The sequence below is a fragment of the Echinops telfairi genome, unplaced genomic scaffold (assembly GCF_000313985.2).
Source record: "Echinops telfairi isolate 266 unplaced genomic scaffold, ASM31398v2 ScPeMD7_17;HRSCAF=63, whole genome shotgun sequence".
In the NCBI taxonomy this organism is placed as follows: Eukaryota; Metazoa; Chordata; class Mammalia; order Afrosoricida; family Tenrecidae; genus Echinops; species Echinops telfairi.
Window position 1 is genome coordinate 3,359,142 of NW_022103914.1, and position 27,856 is coordinate 3,386,997.

Here is a 27,856-nt window from a genome sequence, read left to right on the forward strand (position 1 = left end):
GTGTGTGTGTGTGTGTGTGTGTGTGTGTGTGTGTGTGTGTTCAGCCCTGAGACTAGTGCCCTGAGCTGCGAACAAGCAGAATGTAAGCTGCTTGAAGTCCCCCCAAATTATTCTGAGACCTCAGCTAGCCTTCTGGCGCTGAGTCTTTCAAAAGGCAACTGCGGAGTACACTGTCAAGTGGACAAAAATGCAGGAGGCCCCCCGGCGAGAAATGCAGGCAGCCAGGACACCCCTCAACTCCAGGGGGGGAACCGAACACAGCTGCACACAGAACACGGGGAGCCTGAGCCTGTGAGCGTCTCACAGCCGAGTCTGCTGTGAGCGTGAGCGTGACCGTGAGCGTGAGCATGAGGGGGCTGTGGCGCTCAGCTGGCCAGGGCACTCTGGGTAAAGCCCGCGGAGCTCTGTTGTGACCGCTCTTGGCCGCGGCTCTCGCTGTGTCCTCGCTCTTACATTTGAGCGGGTCGCTATCAGAGGAGAGACAGGGGGCCGTTTTTCCTTTCGTTAACGTTCATGCAGGCCCCTGTTCTGTTTTGTTTCCTGCGGCTCTCGTTAGGAAGGAGATCTCTGTCTTTGGCAGACTTCCCTGGGGCGGGCCAGTGTCTTACCCAGCATCCTCTCCACTGGCTCAAGAGTTAGAGGACAATGGCGGACCTTCTCCATGGAAGGCTTCCCTGCGTGCGGTAGCTCCCTTTGCAGAGAACCCGGTTTATATAAACACACACACACACACACACACACACGCACGCACGCACGCACGCACACACTCTTCCCTGCCATCTATCTGTCCCGTACGTCACAAAGGAAGGAACTGGGCAGGGGTTCAGAGACCCTCGTGTGCAGCTCCTGATAGCTGTTTGTCTTCCTGCTCCGCCTGGCGCCGATGTCTTTCTGGGCATGGCATGAACGTTTCCTTGCTCCCTTTCCACGCTGGCCCATCCAGCCCCCTCCTTCTCCAAGTACTATCTTTACCTCTTTGTCCCAAAGTCGTGCCTGTGTGTTTCTCTCTCTCCCCACCTGGGCCCAGGGCCCAGCCTCCTGCCTGAGCAATTGTGGTAGCTGCTGCTTGGCCTTTGCCGCCACCCCCTCCCCTCCATCTACCTCCCGCTGCTCAGTCTTCCGACCAGCTCCCCACAATCATAGCTTCGACTGCCTTCCTGTGGGGCACAGAAGCTCACTGCCACCCTGCTGCTGCGAGCACTGAGCCCCAGCATGTGGGGAGCCTTCGGCTACCCACAAGTTTATTGGGGCATGAGAAGGAGATATTAGACCCTCCTTGTCGTATCACTGTGAAACGTTTGGTCTCAAGTGTTTCATTGTGGATGTACTGATAATGCACGCAGGCATACGTGGTGCGTGTTTTGGGGGTGCATGGCCGGCATTGTGTTCACGGATAGAGGCATATATGATCAAAGTTTGGACACACACACACATACTCCCCAAGCCTATAGATCAAGTCCACAATTACCCAGCATCCTAATGCTCTGTAGCTTGATCTCCTGTCTGCCTTTCCAGGGTTCACGGATTCGTCTGGCTAATGACCTCTGCTTCAACCAACAGTTTCCCTCCCTCTCCCCTGACCAGAGTGGGCTCCTCTGCCCATGTTTTTGGGTCCAGACCATCCCCACTGGTCTGGAATGTTCTCCCTCTCTATGTGTTTATGTTGATATAGCTCAGACCACCCTTCCTGGCCCCTTTCCCCTCTCGTTTCTCCACAGGGCTCCCAGCCCAGTCCTCTGAAACCCCACAGCAGCCGTGGCCCCTCATTCACATAGGGCCATCACACGCCTCTCTGCCTCCCACCTGGCCCTGCCACAGTGTTTGTGAAAGCCTCTTCATGCTGAACTTTGCAGCTGATTTCCCAGCTAGGTGATCAGTCATTTAGGACATGATTTCCTGCTTCCGCCCTTCCTTAGTTCACAGGACTGTGGTACACTTAGCAGGTCCGAAGTAGATACTATTTTCCAAAAATCCATAGCGGGTAATAGTTTGAGATACCGTTTTCTATTCCTGCTGCTAAGCTCTGCACTGTTGGGAATCCTTCTGGGCATCTGGTGTGTGTGCTCAGTGGGCCTGGGTGTTAAGCAGGTGAGGACAGATCTTCAGAAATTAAATGAGCCAACTTTCCAGAGAAGAGGGAGTGTGAGGACGGGGTGGGAGTTGATTGGCCTGGCCCCCAAACACACAAACCACATAAAGCAATAGCATTCCCATGGAGGCTCCACTCTGCCTGGCGGAGAACCCGGGTGTCATCAAGTACACCGTCGCCAGCCTAGGGAGCTCTCCTCTCTTTCCTTTAACAGAAGCAGACCGCCAACCCTTCCTTCCGCAGCACCAGTGGGTGGTTTCAAACCCCTACCTTCTAGGTTAGCACACACCATTTGTACCATCTGGTTGGCCCCGTTCTAGCTGTCCTAAAACTACAGGAATGTCCTCGTCTTGACCTGTAAAGCCATGCGCATGTCATGAGAAGAGGGGGAGGGAGCCGTGGCTCTTGGATTCCCAGAATCCCTCAACAAAGTGGCATCCTTTGTCCTCCCCTCTCTCCTCCTCCTTCCCACCCCAGCGACTCAGGCTGGGTCATGTTTGAGGAGGCTTGGTGGCATTTTCACCAGGAGACCAGTATTCCCCCTCCTCGTCAGCTCTTTGTCTTTGGAGAAATGAAGACCCAGAGCTGTCTCCAAGACCGCTGCAGTGTGTATTTGCCTGCAAATGTGGAACAGCACCACAGTTGCCAAAATAACCATTGTCATCGTGCACTGGGTTCATGAAAGTCCAATGTACCACTGAAAGGGGATAGTGGCCCCATTCTATTCAGAACACACCTGTCGTCAGTGGTGTGTGAGTCATGTGTCTGATCAGGGCCTTCTACGGTGTTCTCGGGTCGGCTGGCAGGGGTCCAGAGGGGTAAGCAGTGCCAGGTGACCCGTGTCATTTGCAGGAACGTTGGGAAAATGGAGATGAAGACTAGGGAGCAGTTGGGAGAGGGCAGCCTGGTGAGAGTGGTCATCCACCAACGGAAAGCCAGCGGCCGTGGGCGGGCCTGCTTTGTTGCTCCAGAGGGTAGAACCCGGACCTGCGGGTAGAAGGTACCTGAGTTCAACACGAGCAAGAGAAGCCAGCGGATAGGTTTAGACTTTGGTCTAGACCTTGGATTTGCCTCTGCTCTCTTTTATTGGTTGCTCGTTCAAGAGAGTCTGCCCTTGGAACTCACTTGGTCCCCCAGCGCATGCCCAAAGCCATGGGATCGCCTTGCCCCTGTGTTTCCAAGCTGACCTTGGCCATTCCATCGATGTCATTATTATTGTTCTCAGGCTCCTACCTCTGTGAGCTGGGAGCTCAGGTGCTCCAGAGCTGCTGTTAGGGAGCACAGCAAGGCAAGCGTCCCGAGCCCCGCCAGCGGTGCACCACGTTAGTGCACCCACCCGAATTCTTGCCTGCTGGCCTTGAACTTTTGTCTGCTGAGAGGGTCCCCACTCCCTCAACTATTATTCTCTTGTTTATTTTGGTAGGAAGATATTATCTGTAAGCAGGGAATAAAGATGTCTTCTGCCTTCCCTATGTGCTTTTACTAAGCTTTTTCTCAACCTGTGGGCTGCCTAGTCGTGGAGGGTGGATCAGTCAATTGAAGACCTAGCTTTTGCTCCTGTCTCTGCTACTTTCTGTCTAGCTCTGGGTAAGTTACTTCACCCTCTCTTTTTTGAAGGTTAGGCTGATAACTGCATGGGTGTGACTGTGCAGTGCAGACCGATAAGTAAGCCTCCTTCAAATGCCTGCTCCGAGCCACCTCAGCTGCGCTGGGAGCTGCAGGGGACCCTGCCCCCTTTCTCTCCTGTATCCCCTGCGTGGTTCTGGGCTTGTGGAAAGAGCCTGTGCTAGATTGGGAGAGGCTGCAGGATAATAGGGTGCCCGTCTATGTGATGTGGTTTACTCCTCACCTTGCGGGGGCAGAGAAGGAGCTTCCTGGCCACGTGAGAATCTGCTGTGTCTCAGAGTTGTAGTCCGACAGCCCTGGGACCCGCCCACACATGGCTGGCTTGAAAGACTGGCCCTCAAGCATGAAAGCCCCTTCCTGGGCTCTCGTCCCCAGGTGGCATGCCCCAATACTTCACTGGGCTCAGAATAGTGCCAGTGGGCCCCTGGCTGCGAGCACTCTGCCTGTAGGGAAGCACTGGCTTGGGCTCAGCTCTTAGGGGTCTCCCTGGTGGCCTGGAGTCCTAAGAAGGGGTTCTGACTGCTTCAGCCAGCCCTCCAGCCCTCCGCTTCGCCAGCTTTGCTAGCGTCCAGGTTCTGAGGCCAGCCTTGCAGGCGGGCAGAGAGCAAAGGCTAAAGGCCAGCCTGCACTCATGGGCACTCATTGGCGTGTTTAGTCAGTGGTAGGACAGACAGGCTGACTGGTCGTTCAGTGTCCAGAAGAGCAAAGATCCATCCTATTGGTTGTGGTCAGGAGCGGAGTCCCTCTGTAGGGAAGATACTGAGAGCTCCCACACCATCAGAGCATTCTAGGTTCCCACCGGGACGTCTTTTAACCCATGGTCACAAACCCAAGATGTCATTTGCCTGGAAAATCCAGATTCTGGTTTTCCCACTGGGTAGTTGTCTCCCCCACCCCCACCGTCCAGAAAGATCAACACCCAGCCCAGCCTCTTGTCCTGCTGTGTGGACTCCCCTACATCACCCCCAGTTTGCCTGGGACTGAGTTAGATGGAATGCCTTTTGTCCAGAGACTGTCATGCACAATTTTAACACAAGGAGGCTGGAGCCAACTGGTTGGTCACTGGTTGGTGTGGTGAGTGCTATTGGGCCAGCATACTTACCCTTTTGGCTCTGCAAGTAAGCTTTGCCCTCTCCCCAAGAGTGCCAGAGTGTGCCCTTTGATAAACTGCGAGTCCTCTCGCAGGACAGGCTCTGGAATCAAGCATCACCTTGAAGAGCAATCAAGGGTTAGTGCTTGAGGTCGCCCTCGCTGGGCTGCTGCTGCCATTTCCCTCCAAGTTCGGTCTGATGTTTCTTTGTCACAGCCAGAGGGAGCTTGCTTTCCTTCCTGCCTGGGCCTTCACATTTTATTTTACTGTACTTGCTAATAAGTTCTTTTTTAAGAACTCTATTTTTAAAATAAGAGTAATATATACTCACTCAAGGAAAATTGGAATCGTGTCGAAAATATAAATGGAAATCCCATCACACATAGCACCATCATCTAAACATACTTATAGTAATGTTGGTTTATTGCCTTCTGGACTCAAAAACAGAAAAACACCTCCCTGCCATCAAGTCGGGGGCAGCTCATAGCAACCCTACAGGACAGGCTAGAACTACCCCGTGAATTTTTTTTTTAAATCATTTTATTGGGGGCTCGTACCATTCTTATCACAATGCATCCATTCATCCATTGTGTCAAGCACATTTGTACACTTGTTGCCATCATCATTTTCAAAACTTTTTCTTTTATTAAAAATTTTTTTTAAATCATTTTATTAGGGGCTCATACAACTCTTATCACAATCCATACATACATCAATTGTGTAAAGCACATTTATATATCCTGTGAATTTTTAAGACTGTAATTGTTCATGGAAGTAGGAAACCGCATTCTTCTCCCAAGGAGCAGCTGGTGGTTTTGAACTGCTGGCCCTGCAAATCACAGCCCAACATATAACCACTGCACTATAAATAATGTGGCGACTCCCACGGCAGATGCAAGTCCCAGTGTTTCTTTGGCTGTCATATCATACCAGGGGAGTTTTCCCAGGTCAGGCAGAGCGCTCTTGGGAACCTGAAGGCTGATGTTTCTACAGTTTCCATTCAACCACATCCCTGCCCTGCTTCCTACCCTCTCGTTGGCTCCTCGCCGACCAGTCTGGGAGGTAAAGTCTCTGCCCCCTCCTGCCACTTACACAACTCCATGTGATACGGTCCCCGCGTCCCTCTCGGGGGCTATCTGTTCCTGCTTCTGCCAGCTTTCCTCCCCAGCAGCCCTCACCTAACACAGTCACTTGCCACCCCCTCATGTACCAAAACCCCAAACCCAGTGCTGTCGAGTGGCCTCCATCTGCTGTCACTGCTGTGGGACAGCGTGGAGCTGCCCGTGGGGTTGCCAAGGCTGTCAGCTCTGCGGAAGCAGATGGCTGCGTCTTTTTTCTGCAGAGTGGGGGGTGGCTTCAGAGCTCTGGCCTTCTGGTTCACAGCCCAGCACTTTAACCACCGCGTCACCAGGATCCCTCACAGGGACTCCCTACTCCACCCCTCTGTAGAGCTGCCTGCCCCATTTTCATTCTCCCCAGAACTCTTCCGGTCTCCACGAGCACTGCTCTGTCTTACATGACCAGGGGCATTCTGGGAACCAGGTCTTAGACACCTGTATTTCTCAGATGCTTTGCAAATATCCTGTATACAGTAGATTCTCAGGAAATACTTGCTTCTCGGCTTTGCAAATATCCTGGCTGCAGCAGATTCTCCGTAAACATTTGCTGTCGTGCAAGCACGTGGTCGATTGCAATCCTGCGTCCTGGGATCTGTGCCGAGGACTAGTTTAAAGGGCGCTTACAGGAGCCCAGAGGCAGGCATTCTTTGGGGCATGTGATCACAGGCTCGGCCAACAGGAGGTCGGTTCAGTTGTTTAAGATAGGTCCATTGTTAATGCGGGAAAGGCCTTCCTCCCTCCTTATTCAGGTGTTAGGCTCCTGTGTGCATTTCCACCCCCTGACCTTGGGCCGCCTGTACTTTGTACCGAGCTACTATAGCTCTGAACTGCGGGCAGGGCAAATGGCCTCCCTGTGGCCGCAGAGCCCACCACTCACCTGCGCTTCCTCCCAGGAGCAGATCTGGTGGGTGACTGCCCTTGATTGGAGGACTACAGGGCGGAGCAGTTGTTAGCACCCTACTGCTACCCGGAATGTTGACAGTCCTAGCCTACCAGCCACGTACTTCCAACATGTTGAGGCTGTCTCCCCTGTCCTGTGGGGTCACTTGGAGTAGATGGGAGTTCCCTGGACGGCAGGGGGTTGTTTGGGCCCCTACATGGGGCCCAGCATTCCAACTCCAGCACAAGCAGCTGGGACATGAGCTTGTGTTATCGGGAGCATGTCTATCCAACCCCTTTACTTGAAGATTTCCCAGCAGACAGCGCCCGCTCGCCGCCTCTGCTCCCTTCCTTCCACCCCCCCACGCCCCCCCCCCTGAAGATGGCACAGCCCTGTTTTGCTTGTGGGAGGACAAGCAAGAGGACGTGGAGCTACGTCCCCTCTGTGGCCCCCAGGACTTCTCCAGTGTCCTTCATTCCGCACAGCAGTTGAGGGTGGGCCACTCTGAGCCGAGTCTCAGCCACTGGAGGCCTGTCTCTGACCTGGCTGTCACCAGCCAGCATGATGCCGCACAAAGGCCGTGACAGGCACGAGGAGAGGGGCAAGGGAAGTGAAAGCCATGTAATGAGATCAATTGCCGGCCGAGTCCAGCCACGTGGGGAGCCTGTCTCTGGCGATGGCACCAAGGGACATGCTGGAAAGCCTGCCTGTCCACTGGGTTGCCAAGCCTCAGCACCAGCCTCCCTCATTTCCTTAATGACTGGTTGCAGATCCTGTGTCTGTAATTGAGCTCAACCCTTCTTGACCTTATTGATATTTTTAGCCCATGCGGCTTCTCTGGGCACTAGGCACCACGACTCGTTTTGTGAAAAAAACAACCTTTCTCATGGAAAGGTAAGGACGTCTTCCCACCATCTGGAAGACCCCTGCCCTCTTAATTCTAGTTTCTAGTGTTGGTAACAAGGAGCCCTGGTGGCATAGTGCTTACAGGTTGGGCTGCTAACCTCCAGGCCAGCAGTTCAAAACCACTGGCCACTCCACAGGAGAGAGATGGCACTTTTTGCGCCTGTAAAGTCAGAGTCTTGGAAGTGCACAGGCGCAGTCCCTGCCCTGCGGGGCCATCATGAGCCAGAACTGACTTGATGGCAGGGAATTTCATGTTGGTCACAAGCTTTGGGCCCTTGGCACATTTTGTGGATTTGGGGGCAGCATGGGGACCAAAGGAGGCTGCCATTTCCTCTGAGCTCAGTTTTCCAGATCCAAAGATAGATATTCTCTGCCTGTCCTCGCAGAATGCCCACTGGGCACCTCAGTTGCTTTTTTGTTTCCCCGGCCCTTTCCCTCTCCCATTGGGCTTAAGCTGAAACAGGGCTGGGAGCATGTGTGGCAGGCATCCCGAGGGTGGGGAGCTTAAGACCCAGGGGGAGCCTTTTGTTCCTAGTACCCTTAGGGTGGCACTGGTTTTTTTATCTTCAGGGCTTTAACCCAGAGCTGGTGAGGCCTAGGCTGCTGAAGTGAAGCCTTGCTCCCCTCCGGAGCTGGTTCCGGCGGGCCGCCTGGAAGGCTGGCTCCCATGTGTCTCTGTGTTCCTGCTCCTGTCCCATCATTTCCCCACGGTGATGGATTTCAAAGGACTGCCTATCCACATTGCATCTGCCAATTTGGATCATGAAATAACTAAGTATCACTGTGTGGTCTCCTTCTGGGGAGCTTGCCCAGATGCTATGCCTGGCCCCACTTAGAGTATCTTAGGACTGACAGCTCCACCCCTGGGGGAAACAATTTAATCCCCCCAATTGCTTTCTCAGCCTTACAAAAATCTGGCAAGGGATCTGATTTGAAATTTGAGGGGGGAAATGGAAAGAGAGCAATTTTAGCTGTTTGTGTAAGATGTGATCATGAGTTAAAATTCAGGGTCCTTTGCCTGTCAGGAGCCCTGGTGGTGTAGTAGGCTATGCATCAAACTGCCAACCACGGAGTTAACAGTTCAAGCTCACCAGCTGCCCCAGGGGAGGAAGACGAAGCTATTGACTCCCATATAGAGTTACTGTCACAGAAATCCACAGGGGTGGTCCCTCTATGTCCTATAAGGTCACTGTTAATTGGCATCAGTTTGATAGCAGTGAGCTTGGAGTTTGCCCTTAACTCTTTCCTGAGTGAAATTCCTTTCATTTGTTTTCACAAACCTGCAGCAATTTAATGTAAGGAAAGGGCTTAAAAAGTGAAACAAATCCCTGAATAAATTTAATCTTAGCAAACTTTTTTTTCAGTTTTTTTTTTAAACTTAGCAAAGTCCTCTTTTTTTTTTTTAAGTGTAAATCTATTAGCTTACTACGCCTCATTGGCCTCTGCAAAAGGCCTGTAGGTGATTTAAGGAAGCTTGCTTTTCCCATACTAGTCCTAAATGGGAGCCCTGGTGACGCAGTGGCTGTGCATTGGGCTTCTAGTCACAAGGTCAGCAGTTCGAAACCAGCAGGCTCTCCGAGGGAGAAAGACAAGGCTTTCTGTGCCTGTAAAGAGCTGCAGTCTCGGAAACCCACCGAGGTCATTCCACCTGGTCCTTAGGGTCCCGATGAGTTAGAGTCAACTCGATAGCCGTGAGTTTGGGTTGTTTGTTTTTTACTCCTCCCTGAGATCACCCCTTCCCTTGTCGGTTGTCACTTGGCTGTGTGACCACTGGTTTTCTGTGCTGACGGCGTATTTGTTGTAGGCCTGAAATGATTGACTATCCCTCTGCAGCTTGCTCCCTGAGACAAGTCACTCTGTCCACTATGTCTGGGGAAGTGTCTGGACTGAGATGTCCAGTCCATCCTGAAGCCCGAGAGGGTGGCCGCGCTGGGCTCCCTGCTGCGGGGAGGCACGGGTCCCAGTCTCCTGGCCCTTCATTGCAGGTCCCTGAGCGCAGCCTCAGCGCTGCTGTCTCAAGTTGGCTGTGGAGGAGGCCGAGGGGCAGGGGACTGTCCGGCTCCAAGGAAACGTTGCTGTGCTTGATTTCCTGAGGCTGTTGGTTCTCTTTGCAGAGTCTAGAAGAAGGCTCCTACCGGGGAAGCTTGAAAGACCCCTCAGGCTGCCTGAATGAGGGGATGGCCCCTCCCACTCCCCCCAGAAACCTGGAAGAAGAGCAGAAAGCCAAGGCGCTGCGAGGCCGGATGTAAGTGCCCCCTGGTCCCACTCTGGTGCGAGGCCAGAAGAGTGAATGGTGGCCAGTGAGCAGGGCTGGGGGAGGAGGCTCCCTGGATTGTGACCCAGATCAGCATGACATGCCCTTGATGAACAGTGGGCCACTCTGTCATCGAGTTTTAGAATTTCAGGCTGAAGTATATTCTGGAAGGTAGCCGCTGCTGTAACAGAGGGGCGAGGGGGGGTTGTCACGGAGATCTGTTGGAGGAGGAAATAGGCAGCAAAGTTTAGGGAACTGTGTGTGGCTCCGACGGAGGATCTGTAGAACCCGAGAACCCCTAACCTTCACTGGGAGAGTTGGATGGCAGTCTCCTGAGCAAAGAGAACCCCCATGTCGTCAAGAGGGAACTGCACAACCTGTGACACCAGGCCGGGTCCTGGTGGCATTTGCATCTCCTGAGTTCGTCATCCCAAGAGCACCTCCTCTCCAGTTGTGTTTTCCCCAGCGAGGCGGTACAATACAATTTCCTTACTGATCATTTCTTACATGCGAGGCTTGCGTTATCTGCCCCGATGTGAAGTCAATCTGATAATATCTGAGATGATCAAGACGAGAGGCCATTGCTCTTTCAAAGTCGCACCTCCCCGACGTTTCAGTTGTGCAGTCTGGTGTTGGACTCTGCTTGGGAAGCGGAGTTCCTGGGGCGTCTGGCCACGGTTCCGTATGGGAGGGGCTGTCAGCAGCAGTGACGGGTGGGTGGGCTTGGCATAGCATGCAGGAGTTCTCCCTTTGCCCTTAAATGCATCGCTCTCTCAGTCTGGGCAGCAATGTCAAGGTCAGTGAAGCAAATGCGGCCAGCGCCCTCTGTGCAGGGGAAAGGCTAAGCGAACATCAATGACTTCGTTTCCCAGGAAGCCGCGGTGGAAACATCCTTACCAGGGGCTAGTTTCGAGCAGGGCTCTCCCCTCATAGTGGCAGGTGAGCAAATAGCACCTAGGTCCTTTAGCTCCCTACTTGCCCCCACCTGAAGGGGACAAGGGGCAGTCCCAAGGCTGATGGATGGGATTTGTTGTGTGTCCTTGAGTCAATTCTGATTCACGGTGAATTCTATTCACGGAATAGAATTGCCCCAGGGAGTTCAGGGTTGTATCTTTCTGGGAGAAAAATGCCACGTGTCTCTCCCACGGAGTTTGGTGAGTTCAAGCCACCGAACTTGCTGTTAGCCCCGTGAGCTGACCACTGTACCCTGGGTAGAGGACTACCACGCCCAGAGAGATTCCCGGGACCTGCCCAGCTTGCAGGCTCACCTCAGCCTCCCAGGTTGTTTCACAGGCGAGGCAGAGTTGGAGCTGGTTTTCTGGTGCCCTGTGCAATCAGAACAAACTGTGCCTCAGGGCAGTGAACGTCACTGACCGGAGGGTGGGAGGGTAGCAGCTGGTCCTTGGTCAAACCAGTGCCTGCTCTCCTCACCGAGGCTGAGTGGGCCCATGAGCCCACACCTGCTTCATGTACCTGACCGGTCTTCTTCCACACATGGCCCTGCCTGCTGTGGCTACAACAGCAAAGGCATGCTGCCTCTTGTCCCCGTTTACCCATCTCATCTCCCTCCACTCCCTCTCTTGTCCTGAAAGTCCGTCTTTTAGAACATCTCGTCTCTCTTACTGGCTAGCCTCCCTGTTCTGTCCTGTTGGGATTCGTGGCCACGGTGAAAAGAGGGTGTGTGGATGTTCCATTGCTAACCCAGAAAACCAAGACTTCACCTGGAAAATGGCAGTGAGATTTCAGAAGGTTACATAAGCTCTCTGTGGAGAAAAGATGCAAAGAAATAATGACTTCCCCAGCAGAAGAAAGATGTGAGAGTGATCTTAATGGTCTTCAAGCTTTAGTCATGTATTAACTCAAAAAGTATTTATTGAGCACCTATTAGGGACCAGGGAGCCCTAGTTAATGGCAGAGTGGTTACACGTTGGGCTGCTAGCCACAAGTCAGCAGTTCGAAACCAGCAGCTGCTCCTCGGGAGAAAGGTGAGGCTTTCTACTCGTATAAAGGGTTACAGCCTCAGAAACCCACAGGATCCCTGAGTTGGCATGGACTCCATGGCAGTGAGCTCTGTGCACCAGGTGCTTGGCACGTCGTGCACGGAATAGACCGCAACACGCCCTTGCTCGTGTGGAATTTGCGTTCTAGTGGGACAACCAGACCATAAACCACATAAAACAAATTGTACGGTATGCTAGAAGCTCGGGGGAGAGAGAGAGAGAGAGAGAGAGAGAGAAAATCAGAGCACAGGAAGGGACTTTGAGTGGATAGAGGAGAAAGCCAGATGACCCTTTTAAGTGGGTGCGACATTCACATAGAGACCAGAAGGAGGTGAGGAAGGAGCCATTCGCCATTAGTCCTGAGGGTCTCCCGCTGCTCTGTCACTCCTATACAGAGTGACCATCTCAGAAACCCCCAGGGGCAGCTCTACCCTGTTGTCCAGGGTCCCTGGGAGTCGGTTGGCCGCGAGGGCAGTGCGTGTGCATGTTGTCAGCCATAGGGATCCACAGAAGCAAGCAGGAGTCAGTGCCAAAGCTGTCTAAGAGTTTCTGGGGCCGAGCAGCCATCCCCTCCCACCTGGAAGAGGGTTCAGACTGTGGATGGCAGACGTTTAGAAGGACCAACGCATAACATTTACTTTGTAAAACACTTGTACGAATAAGAACCGCTTATTTTTTTTTAAAAAAGTCTTTATCAGCCATTCTGTATCCTTGGCAGCTAATCGTGCACTGTCATACAATGCATCTAATTTAAATTGTTTAAGTAACCTTTCAAGGTGTCATTGAATGTATCCTTATTGCCCCCCAAGAATTGCCTCAGCCCGTGGAGGGGAAGGGTGCTCGGTCCCATAGTGGCTCCCCGTACAATCCCCTTTCCTGGGGGCTGACGGGCCTCAGCAAGGCACTGAGGATAAAAATCCTGCCTGCAGTCACAGCTGGGCTTCATCTGCAAGGCCTTCCAGCCCGCAGTGCCCCTCCGCCCTTTCCTGTGGGTTTTCTTGTGCCACTTTCTCCCCAGCAGTAATGTGGGCCCGGCTAAAGATACATTTAAATGCTTCTATTTGGCCGCACCAGTTCCTTCCTGTGGCGTGGAACACAGGATGGTCTGTCTGGGAGCGAGGGAGCGGGTTGGAGCTGCTGGACAGGCAGATAAAGCAGCATGTGTTCCTTTGCATCCTCCCCATTCAGTGCCCGAGGCCCCAGACCGGGCACCGGCTGGCTGCTTCTCTGTGTCGAGGGGACAAGAACTTCAGATGAATTGCTTCCTGGGTTCAGAAACCTCACCATCCTGGTGCTGGGGCCCCTCTTTGACATCTCAGAATCTTATCCCTTGTTCCACTCGGGCCAAAAATGTGCTTGTGTGGCCGCAGGCAAGCTTCTTGCAAACTTAGATAATAGGGGTCAGACTCCAGTAAGCCACGCAGCTCCGACTCTGGCCCACACCCACCGCCACGCTTTCTGTACAGCTCTTCACAGACGAAAGAAGAGGGTTTTCGACTGCGGCTGCAGACTTGTTTCCTCAGCAGCAGGCGACCGTGAACAAGTGTTTTGAGTCTTACACCCAAAACTCATTGCGGTGGAGTTAGACCTGCCCCAGTGGGTGTGTGAGGCTGTAAATATTCATGGGAGCAGGACGCTGCACCTTTCTCCTGGGGAGCAGCTGGTGGGTTTGAACTGCCGACCTTGCAGTTAGCAACCCAGTACGTCACCAGGCCTCCCTGGAGTCCTGCACAGCTGGGTTCAAAGCCCAGGTCTGCCCCTCACTCTCTGATCTTGGGCAAGTCACCCAAGCTTTCTGTCTCCATATTTTCATCCCTATGAAATAGGGCCTAGAATACCTGCCTTGTTCTAGGCATAAGAAAGGCTGGATGAAGAAACGGGCACACAGTCAACACTTCAAGGCCAGAACCCTAACGGGGAAGGAGGAGAATGCAAATGTCCTTGTGAGCGGTTGCCGCTCTCTGAGCTGTGACTAGGGATGTCTGAGAGTAAATCTCTCTGGCCCTGACTGGGGACTTTTCGGGACAGTCACCATGGAGACCTCGCCCTTCTCTGCTACGCTCAATGTCCGTGCCCACGAGACCTTCACCCACAGATGCCCTTCTCTTCTTGGCAACAGAAGGAAGGCGCGGACGTGCAGGAAAGGCCGGCCTCCTGGAGGCCCGGACCTCGAAGCTCTCAGGGCTCAGTTCTGCGAGGGCAGTTGTTGGACTTTCTGCCCTGTGTGTTAGATAATCTCCGGTCACGGTGAAGGGGGCGGAGCATAAAGAGCCTAGCTAAGAATTCTGGGTGGTGAACTTCATCCTGTGCCTGACCCTTGGGTATTGTCTGGAGAATGCCCTCCCCCGGTGCCCTCAGCCTTTACAGGGAGGCCACCTGAGGGCTGTTCGGTATGGGTGCGAGGCATGAGTCCTTTGGGTGGTCGTGTCAGGAAGGTACCAAAGTGCCTTTCCTGTGGATTCCCCACCGAATCATGATGAGGGCCCAAATGCCCGCACCTGGTGAGTGGATAAACTATGGTGTAGCCACACAGCCGCTAAAGGAGTGAGCTGCTGACACAAGCTCCAACGTGGCGGAACCTCGGAAACATGATAGTTCAAGACCAGGTGGGAGGGTGAGTCAAAAAGTCTTGCCAGCAGGGCCCCGTTCAGACACACACAGGTTCGTTCCAAGCAGCACGTGTTGTGATCAGCCGACAGCTAGACAAGTTCCTTCGGTGATACATTTATGCCTTCGCCTCGGGAGGCTTCCAAGGGGATCGGCTGGACCAGTTAAAATTCAAGGCAGAAAAGCCAGCTCAGAAGATGAGCAAACAAACCAACCAAGCTCCCTGCCATCGAGGCGATGCCAGCTCATTAGTGACCTTGTAGGACGGGGTAGAAGTGCCCCTTTTGAGTTTCCCAGACTGCCCTTGGCGGGAGCAGAAAGCCCCATCTTTCTCCTGCAGACAACTGTAGTGACGTTCTCCTTTCCAAACGTAATCCAAGGATTGGTTTTCCCAAAGGGCACCGGATAATTACAGGCGCTGATAAAAGAAGCAATTTAAAGAAACTTGAAGATGGCATTGGTGAGAAAAGACCGGGGCCTTTGTGCTGAGGAATGTTATTCCCTCGCCACCAGGCACCTGTTTGCTCTTGCAGGGTAACAGCAGGGCTGTCCTAGGGGAATTTCGTTGGGAAGCCTTCCCCCAACCGTTCTCCAGCCCTGATCTTGTCCCTTCAGACTTCTTTTTTGTTTCCCAAACTCAAATAACATTGAAAAGAGACACGGTTTGAGTCCCGGGAAGCTGCTGAAGCTCTGTTTTGACGTGTTGTTGGTCCCAGAGCAGAATTTTTTAGGGAAGGTTAGAGAGCAAGAAACCTCGCCTCCGGAAGTGTAGAGACCTCGATGGAAGAAATACCGAGAAGCAAGAGCTTCGGATTGTCGTAGTTGTGTCTAATGAGGAATTCTATGATTTTACAGCAAAACTTTTTGCTCTCCCATGACAGGATGCCATTTATAGGAAATGCTCCTAGTAGACCAATTCGTAAAGACAGCAGAGCAGTGACCCCCTAGGGCGGAGGGAGACTTGGCGGGCAGGAGGTCAAGAATACAGGGCTTCCCTTTGTGGTGAAGAAAATCACGTGAACTTGACCGTGGGGAGAGTTGCGCCCATCTGTGGACACACTACGCACCCCTGACTTGTCCATTCTGAGTGGGTGAATCGTGTGGCGTGTGACTCACATCTCCATAATGCTGTTACCCCCACTCCCCCGAACAGAAAAGGATCGATCCCTCACTGTTCTTCATCTCCTGCCCAGGTTTGTCCTGAATGAGCTGGTACAGACGGAAAAAGACTACGTCAAGGACCTAGGGGTCGTGGTGGAGGTGAGTAGCTGCCTCGGGTTGGAATGGTGGTCTCTGCACCAGGGCCCTCTTGTCCTCTATTTTAGCTGTCCGCCTTTAACTCAGAAATGGACATAAGATTCATGAAAGTGTACAAAGCAGTTATTTTCTTTTCCTGTTGAACCAGGATGCGATCTTTGAAGGAGCCTGGCACCCCAGCCCTGCAACACTGGGGGGAGCATCTTCGTTAGCACCCACTCCATTTCTCCATTTCTCTGGTGTTAGGTGACCCGTGATTGTCTCAGGAGCTTTCGCCGGGGGTCTCCTCAGGCGGAGGTCTTGTTGTTTTCTCAGACCCCGAGTTACCACAGACCCCGAGGAGACCACTCTGACTGAAACCTTTGGGGCTGGTGCATTTCCGTAGACGTGGAGAGCGGGAGCATCGTAACTGCTGATAGGACGCGCACAAGGAAACGCCCACTGATGTGGCAAGGTTGACACAGTCCACAGTTCACAGTGAGCCTGGGCGCAAGCCAAACAGAGCTCCCTCCCCATGGGGGTTCACCTCTGGGGACTTCAACCCTCACATGGGAAAGCCTAGGAGGTAAATGGATCATGTAGACAGCTTAGAGCCCTGTTGTTCATCAGCATCTTACGTGAAAGAATGTGAAATCTAAAGATGGATAGTGGACTGTCCAAATCACCCGCCGTTCCCTGAGAGTTGGCCTCTGTGCCCCCACCCTGAGGAGTCTGCTGACTCAGGGTTTACATCTGCTTTTCCCCGAGTGTTAGATAAACAGATGACCTGGCACCCAGAGGGCCTGAACTCTAACTAGTAGTAAGTTCCTCTCCGAGTGAGGGGCAGGTGAGGTAGGGGCTGTGGCCAGCTGAGGTAGGCTGAGGACGGAAAGGCAGACATTTGTGATTAGACGAAAAGCCATCCAGGAGCCTGCTGCCTTGACTTTCTCATCTTTCGGGGATAAATCCAATCTATGCAACCTTGTGTCTTTCTCTTAAAATGGAACTGTGACCTGTGTCTGTCACAGCACAGACGCCCCTGGGTGACTCTCAGCTGCTAATCAAAACGTTGGTGGTTCAAACCCACCCAGAGGCAGCTGGGAGGAAAGGCCTGGGGGAAGTCCGTCATTGAAAACCCACAGGCACACAGTTCCGGTCTGATATTCATGGGGTCTCCACGGGTCAGAATCCAAGCAACCGGTTACAAGGTTAATCAACGCAACTGGCCCCAGCGTCCGCATATTAAGGCTTTTCTCTAAACCAGATGCGTCTATAGCTAAACCTTTAAAGTTATGATTTATCTGGCTTGGGAGAAGGGAGAGGGACAGATGGCTGCCTTCTTCATTCCACATTCTTCGAGGGGGCCCCGACAAAGAAAGGGGCTCGGCCTTTCATAAAAGCCTTGTCCGACATTCCTCCACGAGGAAAGAGCTGGACGCACAAGGAGAACCTGCCAAAGCACTTGCCCTCGGAGTTACCCAGCGTGGTGAGCGCGGTGAGAGGCTCGGCCCGAGGGCCACCCGTGGAAACCACTCTGTTCATCGCAGCCTCTCCCACCCCCACTCAGGGCTTCATGAAGAGAATCGAAGAAAAGGGCGCCCCCGAGGACATGCGAGGGAAAGACAAGATCGTGTTTGGGAACATCCACCAGATTTACGACTGGCATAAAGAGTAAGTGTGCTGGTCACGTCGGCGGCCTGTGTCTGACCTACGTGGTGGGGCTGGGGACAGCAGCCTCTCATCTGTCTCGACCGTGAGAAGTCACAGCGCTCAGTGACGGGGCTTCTCTCGCTTCTCTCCTCTCCGTCTAGCTTTTTCCTGGCAGAACTGGAAAAATGCGTGCAGGAGCAAGACAGGCTGGCCCAGCTCTTCATCAAGCACGTGAGTGAGGGCCGGCGCGCCCCCGCCCCGCTCACCAGCCTCCGTTCCCCTGGGTTCTGTTTTCGGTGTGATACTTTTTTAATGCAGAAGATGTAAGAATGAAAAGAGCAACAGTTCGCAGCAGGTGTCTCCAGGGCTATTAGATCATGAAAAGAGCAGCCGTGTCGATAAAGCATTGTAGACACAAACGTGTTTCCCACCCCAGTTACTTATGATATACAGTAAATGGTGATCTTTTAGTGTCCAATAAGAAGACAATGGCTTTTATACAAACCTACTCTTCGTAGGTCATCAAGTTAATGTCATTCGTTAATTGATTCGGCTGAGAATGGTTTTGAAACCTAGCGCTTTAAAGGGTCATCTGCAAAAATAAAGGAAACGTTCCCTAGGGTGGATTGATTGTGGGGGCCGCAGCAGTGGGTGAGAGTGTGCCTGTGGGTGTGAGGATGGTCAGGGGCGGTTCATCATGCCCTTCATCAGAGATGACTCAAGTGTAACTCACGGCAACAGACAAAATGATACACATTCGACAAATTCAATCCAGGCAACTCTATGCCCGTGACTTGCCCATCTAGTGTTTATTCTTTTCTTATGACTCAACGCTATTGCTCTATAGTCAGAGAATTGATAACATATGGTATGTTTGATTTGGAATATCCATTGTGGCAAGGTTTATATAGGAGATTGTACTGGGAGTAGTGTTTGTGTACTAGCAAATGTTTACGTGGATCAGTTGGTTGTAAAATCTTTTATTTCTTCTTTTTTACTCTTCTCAGTTTTTTTCTCAGTTTCATTCTTGACTCCAGACTCACCTTCTTGGCTCACCTCTCTCTGGCGGTTTTTTTATACTTATTGCTTTTATCCTTATCCGTATCCTTCTTTTATCCAACACGGCAGGCGAGCTTTTGCCAACAGCATTTACTTGTACATCTCTGAAACTTTAACTGCTTTCCTGCACCCCCAAACCCAAATCTGTTGCCTTGGAGTTGGTTTTGACCCATGCGGCCCTGGGTGGTACAGAGTCAAATGCCCCATGGGGTTTTCTCGGCCGTGATCTGTGTGGAAACAGATCGCCAGGCCTTTCTTCCAGGGCACCAAGGGGTGAGTTGGAGCCGCCATCCTTGAAGTTAGGGGCAAGCACAGTGCATCTGTGAACGTGGGCCATCTCCATATCTTTATCTGGGTGGAGACCAGTGTGACAAAGATCCCTCGCTAGAACAGTGCCTCTTCTCATTTCAGGAGCGCAAGCTGCACATCTATGTGTGGTACTGTCAGAACAAGCCGCGCTCCGAGTACATCGTTGCTGAGTACGATGCCTACTTTGAAGTAAGTTTCTCAGTCCTCACTCAGACCAGGGCAGGGGCAGGCCACGGAGGCCCACGCACCGATGTGAGGTGCAGACATAGTGAGTCAGCCATCGCTCAGGTGTGGATGGCTCCATACAGCACACGGTGACCCTGATTCTACAGAAATAGCTGCCTCGACAGAGCAGTGGGTGTCTTAGGCAAACCTCTGTGTGCACCTTTGCTTGGGAAGTGCTGAGTTGGCCCAGTCTGTGGACTGTGTGCAGACGCTCCGTTTGGTTCTGTGAATGTAGAAACTGTTTTAGAAGCTCTGGTCTGCCCTTGTCCATGACCTCAGAGCGCGCTCGGCTCACACTTTCTCAGCAGCCCTCTGGACCATGCTCGTTGAGGACCGCCCTCTGCTGAGACGTTCGCAGTCACCCGGCGGCTCACGCTCCTGGTCTCGGAGGCCCATGGAGCAGCTCCGCGTGCTAGCTAGCCCATAGCCTGGACATCGTCCTTAATGGTAGAGAGGCCACACCCTGGCTGGAAAAGCCCTCAGTTGAGGGCTTGGAGCTCTGTGGCCTGTTGGGTCCTCAGGAAAGCCCGTCAGTCTGGACCTCTCCCTGCAGCGGCAGGGCGAACGTAGCCTTCTGCCTGGTCTCCCAGCTCTGGGGTGGGGCGAGAAGGTGGCGGTGTCACGTGTGGATGACAGAGCCGCAGCTGGGTAAGGCAGCTCCACTCCTCGTGGCTTCCAGAGATTCTAAAGCTGCACTGGAATCTCGGGAGACCTGCCTTCCTTGCCTCTGACCCCTGATCCAGAGCACTCTCCCGTTGATTGGTGAGGGGTTTTTTTGTAACCTAGCTCCTTTGTGTTTCAGGAGCTGAAACATGAGATCAATCAAAGGCTGACGCTTAGCGACTTCCTCATCAAGCCCATTCAGAGAATAACCAAGTACCAGCTGCTCCTCAAGGTAAGAGAGCCCTGAGCTCTGGCCCCGAGCCGAAAGGGCCTTCTGGGGCTCAGAGCAGTCCAGCCTGGGCTCCTGACCCCACCGCCCTTTCCGAAGGGCTAGGCAGCTAGGCCGTTATCTTACCCGTCCGCCTCTTTTGTCAGCTTTGTCCCCAAATAAACTGTATGACTGCGGTCCCTGTCTTTACAGTTGGCTATCACTGGATAGGAAGAAGTCTGGGGGCGCAGTGGTTACACATGGACCTGCTAACTGCAAGGTCAGCAGTTCAAAACCACCCGCCAGCTCCACAGGAGAGACAGGGCTTTCTACTCCCCTAACCAGTTACAGTCTCAGAACCCACGGGGCAGTCCGGTTCTGTCTGACAGGGTCGCAGTGAGTCGGCATCGGCTCGATGGCAGAGTTTGGGTTTTCGGTTTTACCTGAGAGCCTCCTTTCGGTTCACTCTCGTGCTTTGTCCCAGTCTCTGCCTGTTTACCGTGCCCCCCCTCCCCTCCTCCCAACAAGAAAAGAGGAGAGCGTAGAATCAGTGGCATGTGAAGGAGCAGGAAACGAAAATCCCCAGGCAACTTAAGTAACACCTAAAATTTTATTGTTACGTGTTTAACCTGATTTCTTTATGGAAACGAGGTAAATGGAAGAGATTTAATGTTTCCTTCCATTCATTTTGTCCTCCCCCCTTTCCTTTTCCCTTCTCTCTCTCTCTCTCTCTCTCTCTCTCTCTCTCTCTCTCTCATCTATCGCTCCTCTCGGGGTTTTGACCGTTTCTGGGGTTTCTCTTGATGATGTCCTTGCTGAGCTACGACACACCATTGCTCTCTCTGCTGGGAAGAAAAGTCTTCTGGGCAGGATCACTTTTTTTTAGGCCGACTTGGGGTTTTTTAAATAGCTCTCTGACTGGTTAACTAACTGATTTCGCTCCTCCCTACGCCCTTCTCCGCTTCCCCTGCTGGCCAGGACTTCCTGAGATACAGCGAGAAGGCTGGTCTGGAGTGCACAGATATCGAGGTGCGTTTTCTGTGGGTAACGCCCGCCGGTCTTCGGCTCTCTGTGTCTCTCAGGGAAGACAATGTCCCTGGGGAGGGAGGCGTGCAGGCTGAGTCCTCCGAGAATGGGCGCAGGAGCCCCAGCTACTTGGCAGGATGAGCAACAGGGAATGTGCTTATGTGACCACCTTGGGCACTTTTTGCAGAATTTGAGAATTCTGTCATGGGCCAGACCCTAGCTCAGCCCCCACGGGTGCCCTCCCTGTAGCTCTCAGAGACCTGACATGGGCAAGGGTGCCATGAGACCCCATTTCACACTTGTCAGAGAGTGGGGCTGTGGGAGAGTGTCGTCGCCCCCACGGATCTGAGTGCTCTTTGAAGCTACCTACGAAATGTTCCCATTTCACTCGCCGCCCCTCCTCCACGAGAATCACCCTCTAAGTGGGGTCCTTCGAGGCGCCATGGAGATGACTTTCGACCCGAGAGTTTGCGAGCTCTTCCCACAGGTCTTCTCGGGTTATACACAACCTCATGATCCACGCGCCAGGGTACCCGCTGCCCAGGCAGCCGGGAAACAACAGAGGGGAGAGGTAGCGGGGAGGAAAGGGCACTGGTAAACAAGAAGGAGGGAAGACACAGACGGGCTAGTAGACCCCCATGAGACTCAGCACCCCCCCCCCAATGGTCACTGATCCACAAAGAGGCCCGTGTGGACCACCAGCATGCCTCCACCAGTACAGCAAACCCCACGCTCCCGAGAAGGGTCGGCAGAGACCCGAGTCGAGAATGAAGGAGCCCTGGTGGCACTGTGGGGTCCCACCTGGGCTGCTAGCAGAAAGGTTGGCAGCTCCAACCCGCCAGCCGCTCCTCAGGGGAATGATGAGGCTGTTCGTTTCTGTGAAGATGGCCAGTCTCAGAAACCCTGGGAAGCAGATCTCCTCTGTCTATGCCAGAGGGCAGCTGTGCCTCGAAGGGCCTCGGCGACGGTGGGTTTCAGTTGGCTTGGCTTCTAGAGTATAAAGGGCCCTTGGTGGTGTAGTGGTCAAAGCACTAGGCTGCACACCTAAGTGTCTGTAGTTCGGCTCGCAGCGGTCCCATGGGAGAACGCTGTGGCAGTCTGCTTTCGTAGATTTACAGCCTCGGGAACCCCACGGGACGATTGCCGTCTGTCCTATAGGGCTGCAGAATCGACTCAATGACACGGCAGTGGGTTGGAGGTGGGTTTCTAGATCAAGGAGCGGCAGGAGGCGAGGCCCCTGTCTCCTGGCACAGAAGTGCCGCCAGCTCCGTGCCGTGTGCCCTTCCCCCTGTGAGCGACTACTGTTCTTGACCCCACAGAAAGCCGTGGAGCTAATGTGCCTTGTTCCGAAACGCTGCAATGACATGATGAATCTGGGACGCCTCCAGGGCTTTGAGGTGAGCCCTTAGGGATGCTTCGCCGGGTGGGCTGTGGGAGTCCAGGCCCTGCGGGCCTCTGCCCTCGAAAGGCTCAGTGCTCTTCCTCAGCCCTTCTGCTGCACAGCCTAAAGTAGGACGCCTGGTGACAGGGCCATCAATGACCCGCCAGGGCAATCCTCCAACAGCAGTCAGAGTTCCAAGGGACCAGGGAAGCCCAGAATTCTTGGCAACCCTTTGAGCCTTGCGATAGCCCCCTCCCTTTTCTCCCTTATTTGAGAACTGAGAGGCCTGAGAGGGGAGCAGGGCTAGGTGACAGAAGTAGGACTCCAGATGGAAAAGAAAGTACTTCTTCTTCTTCATCTTCGTCTTCTTTTTTTTCTTAGAAGGTGGTATGAAGGAATGAGCTGCCTGGTAGCTGGCCTTTTAGTAAATGAACATTGAAGGCTCCGAAACACGCCAGTGGTTCATAGAAGAGTGGAACCAAATTTTAGGCCAAACAGCTAGATCTTGATATCCGTGGACTTGATTTAAGCTTCTTGAGTGGCTGTCCCCGAAGCTTGTCAGTTAACTGAACATGATCTGTTTTTCCCTAAGAAGAAGACAGAAGTGGTATGGACCCAGTCGTTGACTGGTACTTAGGGGGCGTTGAAGGCCTGAGAGAGGGAGAGATGGGACTTTGATAATCCTGTACCTCAGTCATCTTTGCAACCTAAGATTCTATTAGCACTTTTGAGCGGAAAGGCTTCCTGGAAGTTGAGGTCATGAGAGAAGTAACAGCTCCCTCCCCACCGAAATGTCCACGTCTTCACGTAATAGCGCCCACCCCTACCTCAAATTAAAAACTTAAAGACAGACTCGTAAGGTAGTTAAATTTAGGAGGTTTCTGGTATTTTTGAGCTCCAGTGGAACAGAGTTTATGGGCTCAGCTACTACCCAAATGGTTCAAACCCACTGGCCACTCGATGGGAGAAAGATGTGGTGTCTGCTTCCGAGAAGACGGAAAGATCTCACCGCCTTGAAAACTCTGTGGGCAGGTCTCTGCCCTGTCAAGTTGCTGCAAGTTGGAAGGGACCGCAGGGTAGTGGTGTTTCTGATGCTCCCGGGGCACACAGTCTTGTTCTTGCCTTCCCGGTCTGTTCTGGGGCTCTGGCTGGTTTCCATTGCTTTCTTGTGACCCGGAATTGCGAGGTGTTGTTCCTCCCTGTTCTGTGTCACGGGTTCCCAGTTCTCCAAGGTAGCCCTGCAACATGAGCATGAGCTAAAACAGGCTCAGAGCTCTTGAGTCTTATGGATGGAGTTTGACGTTTTCCCACTCCAAGGCCACTCTGAGCAAAGCCTTCTGCTCGTAAATCCTGAAGGGCCCCATGTTTTCTGAACTGGAGTCCCGCTTTACATTCTCTGCATCTCCGCAGGAGCTGTTGCTGGCAGGTGGAATGATGTCAGATGGTGCCATCTGACTCAAGGTCACGTCCACAGGGACTGTCCACTGTGTGTGCGTCCGAGGAAGGCCACATGGGAGAGTGGGGTTCTTTCCTCCCCTAAGCCCGAGTGCCGCTCTCTCTTCATCCCATCAAGACCCAGAGAAGCTGCTTTGCATTCCTGCAGCTCATTGGGTAAAGCCATGAAGGTACTCCCGTGCCTTCTGAAGTCCATGGCTTTGGGCCTGAGAGAAACCAGCATCCTCACTTAGAGTCTCCCTACCTTTCAGATCTCCTGTCTCTCCCTTTCACATCCACAGAGCTGTAACCCAGGAGCCAAGCTCTTGTGTAATATGACTGGAGGTTGGAGAACTTTCCAAACTAGCTGGGTCACTGGCTTATGACTGTTAACTTTGGACCAGGGGAGAGAGATGCCCGTTTGGCTGCTGACCTAGGCTGTTAGAAGCCATGATTCAAACAGAGCATGGAAGCAAAGTGACCCGCATGCTGGGTAGGGTGTGGAACAGTCTCACACGCACAGGTCGGCCCACATTTGCAGTGCAGGGCCGAAGCTGGTCCCAGTTAGAGCAGCATTCACAGGAGGCCCAGCTGTCCCTCAGTTAGGGTCTTCTCCCTGCAGAGCGGTAGAAAAGTAGCATCTGTGAAGAGTTGGGTAGATGAAGAGCTGGAGATCTGGAAATCTGGCTCGAAACTGGCAAACCAAGTAGGCTACGCCTTCTCACCTGGGCGTCAGGTGGCCTAGCCACTGGAGCCTTTTTAGGAAGGATCACAGGACCCAGAAAAATGTCTTCCAGCTTAGAATTGATGGGAACCGATTTGTGGTACCCCTACCTTTCTCTCTCTCGGTCTGTACCAGGAGGCTAGGAGTACAGAGTTCCTCCATCCTAAGATAATGGAAGTAAAAGAGAGGGGCCCAACTCACCTCATTATGGTGTCCCGCCGGTCATAGTGCATTCCAGGTGGATGGACAAGCGAGTATGCAGGGTCTTGGCAGCGTTGCAGGGAGCAGAGAGCTGCTTCCTTTCTCTTCTCCTCTTCATGGAACACAGGAAGGGCCAGGAGAGTTCCTGACGCTCTTTACGCTGGGAAGTTTTACTTTTCTTCCTGGAACTGCTTCGTGGTGGCTTCTTCGCCTTTTTCGCTTTTCCTCTCTCCCTCGAGGGTCCTTGTATGGATGGACAGCAAGGGGCCATAGTCGGCCCCTTGAGGAAGGGGATTGTTCTCTGTCCCCAAGTGAGCGCCACCTCGTGCTGGCCCCACGCTCGACGGGACAGCAGGTTGCCTGGTCTGAAGTCATCTTCACCACCAGTCATGGGTGCGATTGGGCCCACCAATCATGGGTCCCCATGTTCTTTGAGCTCCTCCCAACTGCATATTTTAAGGAGTTCGTCTTTCAGCAAAGAGGTCTCCTGGCGTAGTGGGTTACACGTGGGGCTGCTGACCTCAAGGCCAGCAGTTCGAACCCACCAGCCACTCTTTGGGAGAAGGATGAGGCTTTCTGCTCCTGTAAAGATGTACAGCCTTGGAAACCCACAGAAGCCGTTCTACTGACCTCTTGGGTTGCTATGAGCCTGAATGGCGTCTGATGGTAGTGATTCGGGACTGTCGTCTGTCTTCACTGTATCAGACAAAATCCTGTTGTGACCCTCGCCGTTTTCTCGGGCTAATCTTTGGCAGTGGATCACCAGACCTCTCTTCTAGCCTGTCTTAGTTTAGAAAGTCTATTGATACCTGTCCATCACGGATGACCCTAACGGTCTTCACGATCCCGGTAACATAGCCGCATGGAGGCACCACAGTTCAGCAGGCTGACCGATGGGTGATGGCCAGATGGGGCATGGTCTCGTACTTGAGTTGAGAAGCTTGGGGTGCGGGGACTGTCTCTGATATCCCCCCGGCAGGACACTGTGGCCTGTAAGGACTGTGGTGCTTTCCCTGGGTTTTCACTCGCTCTGCCTGGTCCCTCCTCCTGCCAGGGCACCCTGACCGCTCAGGGGAAGCTGCTGCAGCAGGACACATTCTACGTGATTGAGCTGGATGTGGGCATGCAGTCCCGGACCAAGGAGCGGCGCGTGTTCCTCTTCGAGCAAATTGTCATCTTCAGTGAGCTGCTCAGGAAGGGCTCCCTAACACCAGGCTACATGTTCAAGAGGAGCATCAAGGTGAGCCCGGTGGGGAGGAGAGGGAGAACAGCGTGCCGAGAGCTGCTTGCTGAAGACGCTGGCACTTCCGTGAGCAGCGGTCAGTGCGATGCTTGGAAGGTCATGCAGCCCACAAACCTCGAGTCATGGAGGTTTTGTAGACAGTGCTGGTCTGGGAGAAAATGTGAAGCACCAGTGCCAGTCTTCGGCACGCTTCACCGAGAGGAAGCCATTCACCCAGAGGCAGCAACCCACAGAGCAGCCGAGTCGATCCAGGCCCAGGTTTTGGAGACTTCTCCTGAAATAAAAAGCTGGGGGGCACTGTCATGTGTTGCTGAACTTTTTTTTTTTTAATCCACTGAAATATGAAAAAGATTGAGTTCGTGTCTTGCAGATGAATTACTTGGTCCTGGAAGAGAACGTGGACAATGACCCCTGCAAGTTTGCGCTCATGAACCGGGAGACCTCGGAGAGGGTCATTCTGCAGGCCGCCAACGCTGACATCCAGCAGGCCTGGGTGCAAGACATTAATCAAGTCTTGGAAACACAGCGAGACTTCTTAAATGGTGTGTACTGTGCCTGGTTTCTAGCAAGGTCATTTTCAACGCATCCACCTACCCCCTACCCCCATTCCCTCAACACACACACACACACACACACATCTAAGCTTCTGTGGGTCTGGGTTCCGAATGAGTTATGAGCTCAGACCGTGTTTTACATGGGCTCCAACTCTGCAGTTTTTAGAAAGACTATGTTTAACATTTTTCTGAACCCGAATATACAAGGAGAACAGAAGAGGCATAAGAGAGAAGCCTCATCTCTTTCTGTTGTTTTCTCCCCCCTTCTTTTCTTAGAGTTATTCTCTCATCATCTATGCGCCGGGTTCTACATGTGACCACCACTGCCAGCCGGCGGTAGTTGTGGGCGTGATTGAGATGGGGGCCAGCTCTAAAGGACCCGTTTTCCTATTTGGGGCATTGGCTGGTGCCCGCACAGATTCTTTGGTGTCTGTTTGAGATGACCAGAAGTTTGGCAAATCGGGGGAAATCCGTGCTCTGCTCCCAACTGTGTCAGAGCCCAGAGAAGGCATCTCGCGAGCCCAGACCGTTTCCATGAGAGCTGATCGCTCGCTCGGCATTTCCCTGAGCCCTGGCCTCTCCCAGAACAAATGGCTGCGCACCCAGAAGTGCAGCTCTCTGTGCACTCTGCAGGAGCTTCCCCGGGCTGTGTGAACTGGAAGAAAGTTGACGTACTCCCGTTGACGGTTCTCTGTATTTTTCTCTGCTGGGATGGCCTTCACATTGTCCTCGCTTGGCCTGTGAAGGGAGGAGATGGGTTTAAACGCGTACTTGTCCACGGGGTTGGGGAACGCAAACGTGTCTCTGAGCAGAAGCACCTAGAACTTGAAGTGGAAGTGAGGGGCAAAAGGGAAGTGAAGACGTGTACACCTGGAGGGTCAGCAAGCACTTCTGTATTTAGCACACGTGCACGCACGCACGCACGCACGGGCACAGCTGCCCTGGGATGTACCATCTCTTCTTGCCCATGGAGCAGGGAGACCTGTAGTCTACATGCACACACATATCCACACACACACTTACACACGGGGCTACCTTCAGGTGCCCCACCTCGCCTTGCTGGCCCTGAGATCTGGCCCGTATATTTAATATCTGGATAGGCATGTGCACACACACACAGAGGTCACATCTAGTGTGCCACATCCTCTCACCAGTGCTGTGATCTGGACTCTTTCAATGATACAAACAGAGCCCTCACTGGGACAGAGTCCAGCATGGGTCTGGAAGCTGTAAGGAAGGGTACAGGGAGGCCATCCTCAGTGAGGACGCCGGGCAAGTAAATGATGTCTGTCTCCGCCTCTGCTTCCCCTGTTTGTGAGAGGGAATGGGGCTAATCTTCTGTCTCACGCTGGCAGCACTTCCAACAGTACTGG

General features: G+C 53.1%; 1 protein-coding gene across 9 annotated transcripts in view; it reads left to right on the forward strand.

The window, feature by feature from the left end:
* Positions 1 to 27,856, forward strand: part of KALRN (kalirin RhoGEF kinase) — a 653,766-nt gene that overhangs the window by 617,875 nt on the left and 8,035 nt on the right. For all 9 annotated transcript variants that reach the window (XM_030884806.2, XM_045287533.1, XM_045287534.1 and 6 more), the window contains 10 exons: positions 9,824 to 9,954; positions 15,764 to 15,830; positions 17,374 to 17,477; positions 17,618 to 17,687; positions 18,927 to 19,013; positions 19,852 to 19,944; positions 20,899 to 20,949; positions 22,266 to 22,343; positions 25,741 to 25,926; positions 26,300 to 26,471. In XM_030884806.2, the coding sequence (XP_030740666.1) occupies positions 9,824 to 9,954; positions 15,764 to 15,830; positions 17,374 to 17,477; positions 17,618 to 17,687; positions 18,927 to 19,013; positions 19,852 to 19,944; positions 20,899 to 20,949; positions 22,266 to 22,343; positions 25,741 to 25,926; positions 26,300 to 26,471 (1,039 nt within the window). The remainder of the gene's footprint in view (positions 1 to 9,823; positions 9,955 to 15,763; positions 15,831 to 17,373; positions 17,478 to 17,617; positions 17,688 to 18,926; positions 19,014 to 19,851; positions 19,945 to 20,898; positions 20,950 to 22,265; positions 22,344 to 25,740; positions 25,927 to 26,299; positions 26,472 to 27,856) is intronic.